Raw genomic sequence first — 16,919 nt, forward strand, 5'->3', positions numbered from 1 at the left:
GGATAGTAATATTAACAATAAGAGTTGGTATGTTGTGACCAGAATATTGATTCAAGCTGAACTTGCTACATGTATTACTCCTGAAAAAGTGCCGTTTGTTATCCAAATGTTTTATTTCTGTTTACCGAAATTTTGTGGTAGTTAATTGCGCTGAACTACAAGTCGCTTACAGGTCAAATATTATATTATAATACTACTATTATGGTTATTGTGGTCATCTGAAAATTCAACATTAGTCTTCCCAGTCTTGCAGTGTAATCTTTTTTGAGAGTTGCATATTTGAACAAGAGGTTGCTAAGTTATCTACAAATACTAGCACGCTTGTTTAGCAAGCTGTCACATTGATTATGTGGGGGTGGGAGGGGTGGGGAGCTCCCAATTATGTGACATGAGCTACAATAAAGAGCCAGTGAAGGGGGTAACCATCCATAAAGAAAAAAAATTTTTTTTTGTATTTGTCTGTAAATATTCTTTTGGGTATTTCAACATAAAAGCCTGTGGAGACTGAGTCACTCTTGAGCACAGCCACAGTGGGGCATTAGAACAACTGCAGGTTTTTGGAAGTTGCTGCTTGGAAAGGAGTTGTGGGTCCAAATAAGTCTACTAGCCTGTAATGTATCTACTGTATATTATTTACATGAGCATATCCCATTAGTAGGAAAATGAACAAGCTTCAGCCTTCTAATGATTAGAAAACCAGAGAAGCGAGTGAGTGCAACCATGACTCCAAACCAACATGTTACCAGCTGTCTCACCTGTTACTATCACTGTTATATTTCTTGTATAACAGGGTTATTGAGCTAAATTCATTCATAAAAAAAAACAAAACATGACCAATGCAAACATATCTACAATATGTGCAGCTGGTTAGACTGCACCACAAAATACTTGGTCATGATGGTTTCACTGGTTACCACAGAGTTAGAACAGGGAATAACTAGACTGCAATAAATACAATAAACCAGCACAGGCTGAAGGAAAAACAAACAGGTATTATAGTGCAACGTTTTACCGACCCTCCATCTACCCCAACCTCCTCCTTTGTTGTTGTGCTACATCACACTATTCTCCTTTATCCTTTCAACAAAAAGACAAGGCTTGTAATTACTGAGGTCATTAAAGGGCTTTTTAATATGAACATAAACAGATGTCATTTTGGAGGGTAGTCGTCTCAAATTAGAAGCACTGATGAACAGATCATAAAGCCATGACTGGAGATTAGATCCATCACTTATATTCAAGTCGTATCTAACATGTTTTCCATACAGCTCTTCTACATCTATGTTAAGGAATCTCTTTCACGTATCTCGCCACTAGTCACGGCTATACAATGCTGATTATAACTGTCACTTCTCGTTACTGTCTCCAAGGCCATCATTGAATTACTTACAGTTCCTGCGCCAGGAGTTTCTGATTGTTTTCTCTGAAATCCAAAAAAGGCCTGCAAGGAAACTTCCCCACTGATTCCAGAGCCATGTGAGGCACATCTGGAAGATTACTACGGTTGTGTCTTCCAGTCGACAACCACCCAAGCCCCTCTGCTATTTTAATCTGTGCTGAATATTCCAACAGGCTGCAATCAAACCAAATAAAAGAGGATTGGACACAGAACAGAAGGCTGTAAAATTAAAAACAATTGCCGGATATTGGAGAATAAGATTGTTTTGTGCATGTTTTTTTCAACTTCTTGTAGAGCTGTGGAATCCATTTAATGTTCAGAAACCAGTTGTTGTGACATGTTGTAATGCTGCAGCCTGAAAGCCTTAAAAATAAATCTTGATTGTGACCAATGCCAGATCTGCATTTTCTTCCTTATATCTTTGACATTAGTTTACAGAATTACTCATAATTGCAATAATATGATGCAGCTGCAGTCAAGCTGTCACAGTACTATAAATTATGAAAACATTTCTTGCACTTATAATAGGTGTAAAGGGAGTAATTTGTTCATTCACAGACATGTTTGCACCCATGTATAAATCATCACTGTCTTCCCTGTCAGAAAGGAAAAACATGTTTCATGTTGATTTTACTGTTAAAGCCTTTCAGAGGACTTTTCTCTGAATGTTGAGCCATTTTGGTCCAAATAAGATGTAACCCGAGTTGACAAAAGTCGTATATCAGCTTTAATCTGTGTTGTTATTAGTGTTGCCTTTAGTTATTCTTAGCATGCATTCAAAACAAAAAGCTTAAGGAGCAGTAACCAGTGGTTCTCCAAGGTTTATCAGATTTTATTTTGTCACTGTGGGTTTCAGACTCAGGACCAGCATTTCTGCTTTTAAAGTCAAAACAATACTTTTCCAAAGACACACATTAATATACTGTATAATATTTCATTGCAGTTATTTAAAGCTCTTGGCAGCAAAGAAACTTTTGCGACAGAAGGCACAATAAGGAGTTCCTGATCATAATGTAGGATTTGATTTACTGTAAATGACTAAAAGCAATAAGAAAAAAACATGAATTCTTTCTTACTGCTGAAGTTAATGTTGGTTGGATAAGCAACTTCAATTTTAATATAATTGTTGTACACGTTCTTGTTGTTGTTGCTTTTATGTTGCGAGGAAATTATATCAGCAAAATCATGAAAAACAGCTTTTAAACTTCCCAAAGAAACAAAATCACCTCATGAGTTGTCAACAGCTCTCAGATTTCCATTTTATGTCATTTTTCCTCTTTATTCAATGTAAATAAATAAATAAATAAATGTCCCTATTATTATAAAAATGGAAATGTTTACATACATGTGGTTGCTGTTAAATGTAGTAAATGTAGTATCTAGATAGATAGATAGATAGATAGATAGATAGATAGATAGATAGATAGATAGATAGATAGATAGATAGATAGATAGATAGATAGATAGATAGATAGATAGATAGATTTAATAACTATCACTTTTTTTACTTTTTATCATGCTGGGCAAAGGCTTACTATTCCCATTAGTCCATCCTCACTTCCTGCTTTGCTCCAATCATAATTAATGCAGGTGTTAAGCAGGTGAATTTGAATCATTTGTCTGGTCTGTAAGTGAAGCAGGTCTGTAATGTTACTTATAAACCAATGTGTTTTGAATACATATAATAACTGCATAAAGGCGATTATATATTTAAAACAGTTGTGATGACTTTACAAAGTCTGTTGAACTTTGTAAAGTTATTTTAGACAAAATATGTTTCCTGTAAATGTAAAGTTGAGAATCCAATATGTTGACAGTTTTGGAGACAGTGTTGGACGCACACAGATGGATGGTTTTTACTCCACAAGAAAACAACCCATCAGAGAATGAAGTGCTCAGACCCACCTGTTTGCACCGAGTACACGAACCTCGACTAAACTACTCTCTCAGCTAAACACATTGTGCTTAGCTTTGCCACCACTAGAGTTCTACTGAATGATAAGAATCAAAAGTCAAAAGCGCAGTAGCGTTAAAGGCTCTAATGTTTTCTCACAGTGTTTCTTTGCTATTCAAACTAAGTTTCCGCTTCTTGGGTTTCATCTGTTTTCATAATCTGTATTACTTAAGTCACAGAGGGCTTTTGCACGGCCGCTGCTTTTAGCCTGAGAAGAAATTCTTAAGACTATCAGCTTCATCTAAATGAAGCTCACCATATGAACACGCGACATATAATGAATTATAGAAAGCTTTAATGAGAAGTGAAGCTGTTTCCACACAGCCATGCTGTGATAATATGCTTGTAGTGAAGAATCTGTCCAAACAGCTCTTGGAAAGAAATGACAAACTTCCAGGGCATTTGTAATTTGTATACTTTATGGGGGAGAGGGCCTCAAAAGGAAAACAGTCCAACCTTTGAAACCATTAAACATTTAACTATTTATCATTTAATGAGTGCAGATATTTGAGGAAAAAGATAAAAGATGTGGTGATTGTGAAGGACAAACTTATTAGGAGGCTCAGCCCCTTCCGTTTCTGTAAGTCTTGAAGCTGTACCAAAGTTACATTGCTGCCCTGTCATGTCTTACTTTTGGAAAGTGGGATTGACTTTCAAGCTGGATTTTAAAAGGAAAGGGGGTTTTGTGCTGTAATTGCTATATAATGAGGGTTTCACTGACCTTCTGCCACAACATGTTTTTTTATTTACTCATCTCGCAAAAGGCATTGACTCCATTAAACAGATGGAAAATTCCTCCAGCTCCTGCAGGAATTTGATTTCTCCCAACAGCTGTCTTGCTTTATACAAGCATGAAGTCAGGGAATCGCCCATCTCAAATCAATCACGCCGGTTGACGTTTCCTACAAACTGTGCTCGCAGAGCTGAGAGCAGGAGGGGCAGCGTGGGCTGAGAACAGAGCATCGTCATGGCGGGTGAGACGGTGGTCTTGTTTATGTCCTATAATGCCTCCTCGCCTTAGCTGCGTGGCTGAGCTGCGAGCTGAGCCACAGGAAATCACCTGACACCTGCAGGAGGAAGCTATACTTTAGCACCATTAGTTCTGAAATATACTGTGGGTGGTGGTGATGATATTACGCTTGGCTCTTTGTAAGCATATCTTCCAATCTGAACGGCCCTTTATCAACATAGCGTAGGTTTTGTTTTGTTTCCCAAGAAGAGCACAGATTTAAAGTCATGCATTAAATAACAGCCAGAATCTATTTATAGAATTTTGCCAATTAGTCCTTTGCTCCTTTTGTAATTACTACTAACCTAGTGGTAATGATGACAGGAGAAAATGTGAGTTATTATTTATGGTAGGACCGACAAGTCAAAATGTGATTAAATGATCTTTGGACTATCAGCTGCAGTCGGGGTGTAAACGCTTTGACTTGTTTCAATGAGTTTTCTTGGATCTGAAATTGAACTGAACCAATTATTCCAATAAATTCAGTCACACACACAACACCATAAACACTGTTAGACGAGCATATGGTGATACTAACACAGCCACGATTAACTCATACCGGCCAGTAAGAGCTCTATAAAATGTTCCGCACTGTTGCTTACTTGCTTATTAGTTATATTATTACTTCTCATCCGCATTTTCTGATTGAGTGGAAGTAAAATAAATGATATTCCCAGAAAAATAATTTCCCCTCTGATGGATGTGGAAGCCAGAATGTTCCGAGTGGTCATTCTGAATTATGGGAACGTGACTCTGAAGTCTGGGTGCGCACAGAAAATAGCATTTATTTTTGCCTGCAGCCCTGAGTGAGTGCCTGTTCACTGCACGAGTCGAATAGTGGAGGGCGGAACACTGACGACTTTATTCCCCCGTCACTTTAAACTGCAAATGTTGCCCCACAGTTCTCTTCATGTACCCGCCTCAGAGTGTTGACAGTTCAGCTTCATAATGAATGGAGGTCTCTGAGCTATTTTGTACAGCTGAGAGTCTGTGAACGCACCATGTGTTAATGTGACTGCAGCTCGTTGCCAGGATAAGTGAGAATGGCGTAGGAAATAAATCATCAAATTATTATTATTATTATTTTTAATTTACAGTATATGTTTACACTGTGACGGCTGGACCAGTCATGTTACTAAGAGAAATGCAGGTAAATAATACCTTTCTGTGACATATGAGGACTCTAATTGCTGGAAAGCTAAGCCATCTTCTGTCATACTTACAGTTTCTTCACTTCTCAACATCCAACTAGTTACCAGCAGCCTGTCTAGCATTAGGCTTAAACTTTAAAAATAAAGTTTTGGACATTAATTTCGTCATCACAGTTTTTCTGTTAAATTGATTTAAATTCTATAAAAGTAGGGGGAACATTGCAACCCTATTTGGGTTGCCAGTGACATTGGTTCAGAGGTTAATGGAGAGGAAAGTATAAAGCGATGTGACTTCTTACCTATTTCTAGTGGGATTAGCTCTGATTTCTCTTAAGTGAATTTAACATAAACGGTATTTACAAAAGGGTAATCCAGCTACGTGGGAATACTGTTTCTGACGCAGGATTTTTACAAGTTAAAAGGATATTTGGGTAAAACAGCCATGATCACAGGGTACAACGTTCATCACAGCACCGACCAAATATCACTATATAAGGTGGGAAACTTAACCATCAGAAACTAAGATAACATCATTTGGAGTCTTCTGACCATCCTTTTAGCTCGGTTTTGAGCTCCTGCTAAATGTTTTTTATAGGGTCAAGCAAACCAACAATTCTCCCATAAGTCAGCACAAGGAAGGAATAACTCTCTGGACAGAAGCAGGCTTGGGGTGGGCTGCCACCTGCCTCCACCCACTGGGATTAGAGGAAAACTTTGGCTGTCATTTGCAGTTGGACAGTCAACTTTTAGAGCATTTCCACCAAAAATAGCTGCCTTATGCTGCAGTAAATGAGGCTGATGAGAGAGGTGAGACTGATCCAAAGCAGTGAAGTTACGGGTCGAGGTGGAAAACTTGGGAAACAGACTAAATAACAATACACCTTAAGAATGGGACTTCAGGGTCTACTGAAAATGAAAAATAGCAGTGGACCAAATAATCAGATGTGTGTGCAGTGATGACAACAACAGCCGTCCTCAAACTAAGACATGAAAAAAAAGGAAAGAAAGAATTTGTTTCTAGTTATTCTACATTTCTTTACATTGTTCACTTCACTTACATCACTTACACAACCTCTTTCTCTGGGATTTTATGGCAGATGACAGGAGAGTTAGCACCACCACCAAGCACCAACATACAATGTGGACGGAAGAAAAAGGTTCTTCTTGCTGGAAGGAAACTTAGCTACGACTTGAAGGTAAGGTAGCGGTGTGTATCCTGATAGCAGACATAGCCTTCAACTCATGTCTGGAATCAGGGAAGCGGAAAAAGGGAAGGAGACTCATAGTGACATAGCAGGGAGAAGATTAAGAGTGAGAACAGTTATTTCAAAGCATTACAGAACGGCAGAATGAAGACATTCCTTTGCAGGGAAGAACCCGCACATGCTCAAATGAACCTACATCTATGCTACACATAGTTTATTAACCAAAACCTTCGAAAGCTTTCTAATCACTATTTCTGCTTTCCAGATAATCTTCGCAGATGGTTTGAAAATAATAATTAACCACTTGGTCAATTATTATGACTTATCATGTCACTGTTAGACAGAGAAGAGCGTATCATTTACTGTTGTTAAATCACTCTTGGGCCTGCTGGTGAGGACACCAAATTCTTCCCAGAAGGTTGTTTATTTTGACTTTACCACTATCTAACCAACGGGTTAAGAGGTAAAAACCTCTGTATCAACTGATGCTGTACTTCTGCAGTGCACGTCTAGATTCTCAACACAGAAAACTGAGAGGAAAAAAACAATTTCATTTGCTTCCACTGTGGTCGTGGTGTTATCTTACAAACTTTTTCAATTTGCCTTTTTTTATTTACTAATCATTTCCAAGTGTAATTTGAATGCTGGCTCGTTAACTGTCAGATCCTCTGGCGACCAACAGCAGCATGTTGTAATTACTTCATTTCATATTTAGAACATTATGCCTAATGACTATGAGAGTATCTGTAAAAAATGGCAGTCCTATCACAGAGTGGAGTCATGTTGGCTTCTTCACTGTTTACCGTCCAAGCGGCCCCGCTCGCATTTCTATCAGTCCATATATTGACTGATACAACAACTTATCTTGCCATCAATATCAACATCTTTCAGTTAGATTTGTCTCAGCAGATGTAATGTGGAACAGGCAGGGAGCGTCCAGTGAAAACAAAGAGAAGAATGGCAGAGCTAATGTGGAGCTGGGCCTGCACAGAGTTGGGTTTCAGGCTAATTGGGATCATACGCCGCATGTGCAGTTTTGGCACATACGTTAGATTAATCAGGGGCTCTTTAATCGTGGAGAATTTCTCCTGTGCGTGGTTGGGGCGGCTACTTCCCCCTACCCCCTCGGTCCAAGACCCCCAAGCCTGTGCTGCGTCTAAGCACGGACCTTTTGACTCCATAAACACCCGCTCGATAAAAATTGGGGTCAACCTCTCATTGCTTGCATCGGAGCGTTATCGTGCCACCACAAAGGGTCCCTTTAATGATTAAATTATATGGATGTTCCGAATTTGCAGATTCTTGGCAGCCGACTCTTCCTCCTGATTGTAATTTATGTCGGAAGTCATTGCTGTCCAACACTCGGCCCCCTCTCAAAGCCCAGGAGAGAGGAACGTGCACGTGGACGAGGCCTGCGTCGTCCAGCCCGCTCTGGGTCTTATCTGCACCGTGGAGCCGAGGCGACCTCACACATTCACCTTGCAGCATGTACAAATTAACAAATGCATTTCTAAAATGTGCTTGTGTTTTTCTTTCCTTTTTTTCTGGGACCTTTTTGCCAACCTCAGCTCTGCTGTTTAGGTTAACCTGTCATTAATCTGCATATGATTAGGCCCTGACATAAATTTGACATCCCGGGTAAGGACTGATTAGCCATTTGCTTTGGTGATGATGATGACTGTGGTGGCGGTGTGTGTGTGTGTGTGTGTCTGTGCGATGGCGGAGGGGGGATTGCAGATGTCCATGTCAGCTGTGGATCTTTGGGTGAAACTGAAAACTGAGACTACAATGTAAAGGAAAGGTGCCCTTTGGAAAAAAAAAAAACATCCCAGATGATTAGCAGGACTCCCGAGAATCTGGATTCCATCTCTTTCAAAGAAAAATGAATAAAGAGAGTTTATTAAGCCTTAGAGGCATCAACAGACTGAAACTAATACACTAACTAATAATATTAAGAACAAGCTTTCACAGTTACACTTGCACAGTTATTTCATCCATCCATAAATTCAGTATGTGGGTTTTTTTCGACGTAATGAGACTCCCATACTGCAATGCATCCATGAAGAAATGGGCTTGCCTATAATAATGGCACTTGGGTTACTGATTAATGTATCCTCTCATTAATAACACAAGGCCTTTGAAATGTAAAGCAATGGCAAGTTTATATTTGAAGGGAGGATTCAAAAAATTCCTCACTGTGAGAGTAAGAGCTCCACAGCGAACAAGTCTGCACTCTGTGAATAAAAGCCCTCACAATAAGTCTTCCTCCTCCCCGTCACCAGGCCAGCGGAGATTTGAAAAGTTTGACTTTCTTGCTCTACGTTGTCAAATCAGTGAGTTATAGAGTAAATAAATGTGTCTGTAAACAGTGGCACCCTTCTAAAAATTCTCCACTGCAACTCCAGGAGGTGTGATGCTGCACACCGACGGCTGCACGTAGCGTCTGCGCCACGCTCCGTAAACTTACAGAAACAAAGGCAGGCTCGGAGGGGTGGCCACTGCGGAGGAGAGCCTTAAGTGTAATGTGTGTTGATATGAGCTCTGGGGATTCTGGAACTGCTAAACATGTTCGTGTTTTTTATCTTAACTGGGAGATTCAGACCTTTAATTTTCACATTGACGACAGGGTGTAAGACACATTTCCTTTGAAGTAAACGAGCTCGACTTTTGGGCTTTGTTCTTCTGTTTACAGCAATTTCTACACACACACACACACACACACACACACACACACACACACACACACACACACGAGCCACTGGTGTTTGCAACATTATGATCCAGCTGCTTATTGATCCCACGCTCTTCCAAGGGCAACATTTCAAGGTCATCAGGCCCAGAGAGTTTTTGTGGAAGTTGGCTTAAAAACAGGAGCAGGCATATAAAAATAGGTCAAATTGCAAACTTGACCTATTTTTATACATTTTTATAAATATTTGTATAAATGTTTATAAATTGACCTTTTATTCTGGTTGTTTGAACTGCTTTTGTTGTCGTTGCTTTTTGTTTTTTAACAAACTGTTTGATCAAGTTGCAGTTTTGCGTATGCTTTCTGATGCAAGCCATACTTTTAGACAGTGGTTTAAACTGTCCAAGTGGGGGCTGATGAGTTGTGATTGGCTGATTTTGATCTGTATTTGTATTGAAAAAACATTTTTTTTCAAATGGTGTCAGTGTCTCTCTAATATACCTGTTATATATATATTTTAAAATATAAGCATATATATGTTGCTACAGTACATTGTGTGTTGTCTTTGTTTAATGAGTTTCCAAAGAAGGAAAAGTGTTGCACTTCCAGGCGCACTGACACTGCTTCATCATGACAGTAATTTATCTCACTGCATTTGATTCTTGACAAATGTCTTAAACTCAAGACTGGAGAACAAACAGATGTGCATCTAATCTAATGAAATCTAATGAAATAAAACACTTATCCAGCATAAAATATTATTGTGCTGTGGAGTCACTTGTTAGGCACCAGTAAAACCTGCAGCTGTATCTATTTTGTTCATTTACACACTCAATTGGCCGTTTTATAGCGTAATGAAAAGCATGAATATAAGCGTAATAAATTCAGCTAAAGTGTGAGCTGTTGTCAAATAAAATTCATGCCATCTATTATTTTTAATGTTATTTTAGACCTCTTTTAGTGCGCACGGTATTATTTGCTTTTACCATAAAAATAAATGCTACCATTCATGCTCCAATGATAAGCCACATCGACAAATATTTCTTCTACTTCTTTGTTTTAAAGTTTTGAATAGAATTGAAAAACAGACTCCTTATAAACGTACACTTTCACTATCTGTGGTCTCAGATCTGTCCCTCTGGCAAAAGATGTGAGACCCAGAATATGTGAAATACTAAAAGTTTTAAAAGTCATTTTCCAGCATTTTCAGTGTAAAACCATTCAAGAGTGTGTGTGCGTTTCATGTCTGTAATGTATGTTTATATAAAGTGCTAAAAGTCTATTCTTCTATTTAAGTCATTAACTACTGTTTTGTGATAATTACATGGGAAGTTGTTAAGCAAATTAAAATGAGGTGTATTAAAAAAAAGATATTGTAGCTGCAATGGCCTCTGAAGAAACCACACATTTTATCCTGTTTAATGGTATTGTTTAAATAACTAGGCCTGGAGTATTCCTGCTGCATACTAATAGAATTATGAGTCTGAGTCTAAACAGTGCTGGATTTTCCAAGGATAAATGTGAGCTTCCCTGTGAGATACTATTAGAATATTTCCAGAAAATAAAAATATGATATACCCTAACAGCGTTATCATAACACACGCAAAAACAGATCAAATAAAGTACCCTACGCTGTCAGGCAAATCTGAATAGGATTTTTTAAAAATCCATTTAATAACATCAGAGCAAACAGTGTTGTGTATTTTTTCCATTCCAAAGTAGATTATTTAATATCCACTGTTTATGGTGCAAAAGAAGTTACAATTATTTATGCAGATATATAGATATGGATATAGATACAAAGATATAAGCTTACTGTAGGATTTATTCAGTAGGATTTATATATTTAACTCGTAATGTTTGTTATTTCTATTTGCTTAGCTATTTCAGCTAGGCCACATTTCTACCACTCTTCTTTGTTTCTTTATCCATTACTTTTACCTGTTCATCTACTACATTTAGCTGTTTCCTACAGCTGTTATTTTACACTGATTACTTTTAGCTAACCACCCAGCTAATAGTATTACTTAAATGTGCCTGTTGTGCTGTTTTCCACATTCGCTTTGTCTTTTTTCTATTTAGGAAACCTTTGAACTATAACTTTGAGTCAAAAAATTGAACCTGATTTATTATTAATAATAATATGAAAATACTGTTTTTTATACTCATGTAGCATTTGTATTTAGAGGCAGTGAAGCTTTGAGACGCCACAGTTCTAATGATGAGAGTGATGAGAGAGCCCGCGTTTGTGATGATGCACCGATGCCTGAGAGTGTTTAATGCGAGGAGCCCGACGAATTTCCGGCGGAATTCTCAATTCCAACTCAGCATTTATTTTTATTAAAGACGCAATTCAGCGTTTGTTTTTCTCAAGTTGATCAGCTGAAAAAGCTAGAAATGCATAGAAATGTATGGCTTTAATGAACATTTAATTTAATTTAATGAACATTTAGAAAATACGGGATTAGGCCCCCGACGTGACAGCAACACAACAAAGAAGAAAAGAAGAAAAACGTATTCGAAATAGTTCGCCGATCAGCTACGTGTTAAAGTAATAATGTGTTCAGCAGGATAGCTTTTTAATGAAAGCTATCCTCATCTATCTATCTATATATATCTATATATATATATATATATATATATATATATATATATATATATATATATATATATATATATACATATATATATATATATATATATATATATATATATACATATATATATATATATATATATATATATATATATATATATATATATATATATATATATCTCTCATCTATATATATATATATGAGATATATATCTCTCTCTCTCTCTCTCTCTCTCTCTCTCTCTATATATATATATATATATATATATATATATATATATATATATATATATATATATATCTCTATATATATATATATATATATATGAGGTCTGCGAGTAAAGAGAGTAACAGAAGACATATTCCGGCATTTTTATTTGATGTATTTACTTTTTACTAGTAAACCTTTATCTGTTCACTGTTATCGTTCAGCTTTGGTTTACTGAGATCAGAATTTCGTTTTATTGCCACAGAGGCGTTAAGGGAAAACTGTCTTTAATAACAAGCTAAAGAAATAATCTTCTCACCTCATGTTTTCATTATTATTATTATTATTATTATTATTATTATTATTGTTATTATTATTATTGTTATTATTATTATTGTTATTATTATTTCGCAGTGGTTCTTCCTGTGCAGTCCAGATCTGTCAAGTTATTACCTTTTATATATTCTGATTAACATGTTCACGATAAATTCAAGCTAACGATACTGTAACATATTCTCCTGCATTCGCATTCACCTAAATGGCCCTGATACGCTTCATGTGAAAGGAGACCTATTTTGTATTCTCACCCCCCAAAAACTCCTCATTAAATAAATCCATATTTTTATTTCGATTAAGAAAGAGAAGCCCCAATGCTGCTACATGGAATCATGACATTACCACAGCAGGACACGCAGGTCAACAGCAACTAGTCCTAAACCTGAGCGCCTTTACGCCCCCGTGTCTCTGTTATCTGGAGCCTGGTGAATCGCTGCGAACTTGTCTGAATGTGCAGATATGTATCCATGTTAGGCGCGTGTGAACAGGGCCGCGCGGGGCCGGTGACGACACGCTTATCTTTAACCATGCCCCCTTTGCAATAAACGGAGAAGAGCCTTAGTGAAAATATATTTAATAATTAATCAAATGCAAAGTTACACAAAGGGAATGCAGGACAGATAAGTGAGAGCTGATCCTTAGAATATAAAGAGTTAGACCTACTGCAAATATTTGAGTCCCCTCCTCAACAGCAGCATCACGAGGGAATGCCACAAAAACGCCGGGCTGCTGGAGGATGTCGCCTCGTGCACGTTAGGTTTCTGTAGGGCTTTTTTTTCTTTTTCTTTTTTTCTTTTCTTTTTTTGCACCAGGTGGCCGTACGGTCCAGCAAAAAATCCCCCTTTTTTCAGGCACTCTGAGCGTCCCACAGGTTCATAGATAAAGAGGCTGGTCATTCCTCCTGAGCGTTCTCTAAGTGGGAGCTGGAGCCATCGGGCCGGTCAGCCTCTGCGGTGGATCGCTCCTGCTCAGAGAGCTGCTCGCTGCTGGGGATGGAGTTCTTCTTAGGGCGACCTTTGGGCTTGGTCGGGGACTCCAGGCCGCCGCCCTGCAGCACCTGCGGGAGAAACTCGGTTTTAGCCTCAGAGTACAGACGGTGACTCATACATGCGATTTGGCGTCCTTAACAAAGTTGCACACCAACATATTCAATGCAGGACCCCCCCCCCCCCCCCCCCCCCAAAAAAAAAAAAAAAAAATACTGCTGAATTTATTCCGCTGAACTGCATTTCCCATCAGGATAAGTTGAAAGAATGGAAAGCAGAAGCATCTCTTTACTTTTGCGTTGAGCTTGCATGTTAAACAGACTGTATTAAGTCCAGCCAACTTACAATTTTCTTCCATTTCATCCTCCTGTTCTGGTACCATGTTTTCACTTGGAGCTGACTCAGACCGAGAGACTCTGCGAGATCTATTCTGTAAGACACAAAATCAAACATATCATTAGAAGAAGAAGAAAGCAGTGTGGACCACACTTCCAAAGACCTCATCAAGTCACCAGGATAATAATGAGGTTTTATTGCTACCTGTTGCAGCTTGTAATAGCCTCATTTCGCTTTAGCTTTCTAAAGGTGGAACGACCCAGATCAAATGGAAGCTCTCACCACCGGCCACCGTGAAAGCGCTCAGGTGTGGTTTGAGCAGCCAGGTTAACGCAGCAGTTTTAGATTAAAAGCTGGACGAGGTTCGTTCGTTTAAACACACACTCAGTGTTTCAATGCAAATAGGAAACAGATAATAAAGACATGAATTAGTGATGTGAGAGAAGTTTTGCAGTGCTGTGAAGCAGTCTGCAGGTTACAGGCTGGAATAAATCCTACAGTAAGTCCCGGGAAAGCAGCTGTCTTTATCGCCATTATCCTCGGCGGTTTCCTGCGCACCTGTCGGGTGTAGAAAGGTACTTCTGCTTCTCGAATCGTTTCTCCAGGCCCATCAGCTGCAGCTCGGTGAACACGGTGCGGCTGCGGCGGCCCTTCTTGGTCTTGCTGCCTGCGTCGGCTCCGTGCTCCAGCTTCCCGCGGAGGTGGAGGTCCAGCGGCAGGTGGTGGGACGCTGCGCCTACCTGAAGGCCCGGGGCCGCGGACAGGAGCGGGGAGCCCAGCGAGCAGGACAGCGGGGACATGGGGAACTTTAGGAGGCTCGTCTGGTCGGCTTTAAGCACTGTGAACATGGCCGGGAAAGGAAACAACATATTACCCACGGCAATGAGGAGCAGATTTCAAAACGAGTTGGTTTTATTTACTCGATGTTTTCGAGGAGTGGGGACCCAAGGGGGGAACAACGGCGTAAACTACAAGTGGACCTTTAAAATCGATTCCCTGATCGTTTAAGGTGGGCAGCTCTCGGAGGCTAAATGAGTTCCCCGCAAACAAAAAGTCGTTTTAATATCGTGTGTTTTCTGCAGAGGACGCATGTGACAGCACGCACACGCTGGAGCAGATTTCAAAGCGCTGCTGCCACACGGACAGAAAAGCATGAATGACGTAGATACGATTAAGTTCTACTTATTTCTGATACCAAACATTATAAGCGTGGAAGGTTAGAATAAGGCGTCAGTATTATTGTGTTATTGTCGTTAGACATGTTTTCAAAGGTTAAAGGTCACATGATGTGAACATTAAACGAAACAAAGCACAGCTTCAAGCTTTAAAATTGGAGTAGCTACTGTGAATATTAAAGAGGCCTGAAATTATTATTAATAATCGGGAAAGGAAATTAGTCTTTCTCGTTCTGTGACTCGAATTGGAAAAAAGGCAAATGCAGTTCTACCCTAAACTACTACTACTACTATTATTATTATTATTATTATTATTATTATTATTATTATTATTTCTAGATATTGATCCATCATATTTAGATACCGTCACCGAGCGCTCATCAAAAGAAGAGCTAAGATTAACATGAATCTCACCGGTGATCCACGCTTTAACTCATTTAAGCTTCTAATATGTTTTTGTTTATGTTATATTCTGTTTCTTAATCAGATAAAACCCATTATTTAAAAACTTTACAGTAATTCATTTTCATAATGCGCCTGCCTTTTTCTTGTTTACAGTGTTACTTAAAAACAGCGATAAGAAAGGAAACATTTCCCCCATGCCTACATTTGTAATTAAATGTGAAATCCCCTTTGAATATTTCGCTATTGTATTAAATATTAATGCGTGTATTATCCCGGTGTGTTTTTTCCACACCGCTATGAAAGACTCATCCATCTTTTGCCTTACCCAGTTGGTTATGGAAAGGCCGCGCAGAGAGTAGAGCTTGTACTCCGAATTTAAGCAGCTCCCCGGCCGGAGCCGAAACTTTGTGCTCCGGGTGATCTGTGAGGATCTCCTCTATCATGAAACTCCTGTAGCGATGAGTTCTGTGGTCTGCATGAACATCCGGAGGATAGTAATGCGCCCCCATGTCCAAAGGATGCTGCATAATCTGGCTGTCGGTCACCGGAGCGCGTTTACCCGATTATCACTCCCTTTCAGTGGCCCAAGCCGGAACTCATATTCCCTCTGTTGCGCTGCTGTAGTCCGAAGATCAACGCTGTGGGCAAAGTTATCCTCAGATTTAGGATCAAGGCAAGTATTGAGTACAGGTTGCCGACTTTTTCTGTGCGCCTGCGGCTCCTGGTTTCTTTTTTTTCTCTTTTCTTTCTTTGTGTTTGTTTTTTCTTACGCTCTACTTCTGTCCAGATTTGATCCCATGTGGAGCAGAAATCTGGAACCGAAAGCAAAACTTTGACCCAAAACTCCCAAATCCTGCCGCGTTCATGCCCGGTCCCTGCGTGTGAAGCGCGGAGCTATTTGTCAGGAGCGGAGCTCGTCACCTTGGCAGTGAGTTGAGGAATAAGCTTCGGATTTTAAGAGTCTCGTCATAGCTCCACCTCTTCTCGGGGTTTGTGTGCTGTCTGCCTTTGCTGACCCAAAGTTACATGCAAAGCCACACTTGTCCTGCATGGATTTATGCAAAAGGGAAGAAAATAAGGACCTGAGAGGACGGGCCTGCAAGTGACTTTTATATGTTATTAAAGTCACGAGCCTGGAGACTTGGAGCAGTTAGTGTGATACTGCAAAATGGAACACAGGGAACAAATGTTTGATATGTGATGCTTTTTCAGAATGTGATATACTTTTTTATTCATAAGCAATCTGTTGTTGGTTATTACCCATATTAGGCCATTGCATTAAAATGCATTCATTTCGCCTGTAACGCTGTTGCCAATAAATAATCAATAAATGAAGCCCATCCCCTTTTCTCTACTGCTGTGTTCCTTTATATGGTGCAATGAATGTAAAAAAAAATATTACCGCAGATATGATTCAAAATCATTGCTGTCTCACCGCTGAGGTAGTTCCCTGCTTTAGGTGAAACATCT

General features: G+C 39.2%; 1 protein-coding gene across 1 annotated transcript; it reads right to left on the reverse strand.

Moving 5' to 3' along the window:
• Window positions 1-13,105: 13,105 nt before the first annotated feature.
• barx1 (BARX homeobox 1) lies at window positions 13,106-16,437 on the reverse strand. The gene is made up of 4 exons (XM_004559857.2): window positions 15,775-16,437; window positions 14,428-14,707; window positions 13,879-13,963; window positions 13,106-13,604 (listed from the first exon to the last, which is right to left on the reverse strand). Exons 1-4 carry the CDS (start codon window positions 15,974-15,976, stop codon window positions 13,440-13,442), a joined length of 732 nt encoding a protein of 243 aa, XP_004559914.1. The 5' UTR covers window positions 15,977-16,437; the 3' UTR covers window positions 13,106-13,439.
• Window positions 16,438-16,919: the final 482 nt, after the last annotated feature.

The sequence above is a fragment of the Maylandia zebra genome, linkage group LG5 (assembly GCF_041146795.1).
Source record: "Maylandia zebra isolate NMK-2024a linkage group LG5, Mzebra_GT3a, whole genome shotgun sequence".
Classification (NCBI taxonomy): domain Eukaryota; kingdom Metazoa; phylum Chordata; class Actinopteri; order Cichliformes; family Cichlidae; genus Maylandia; species Maylandia zebra.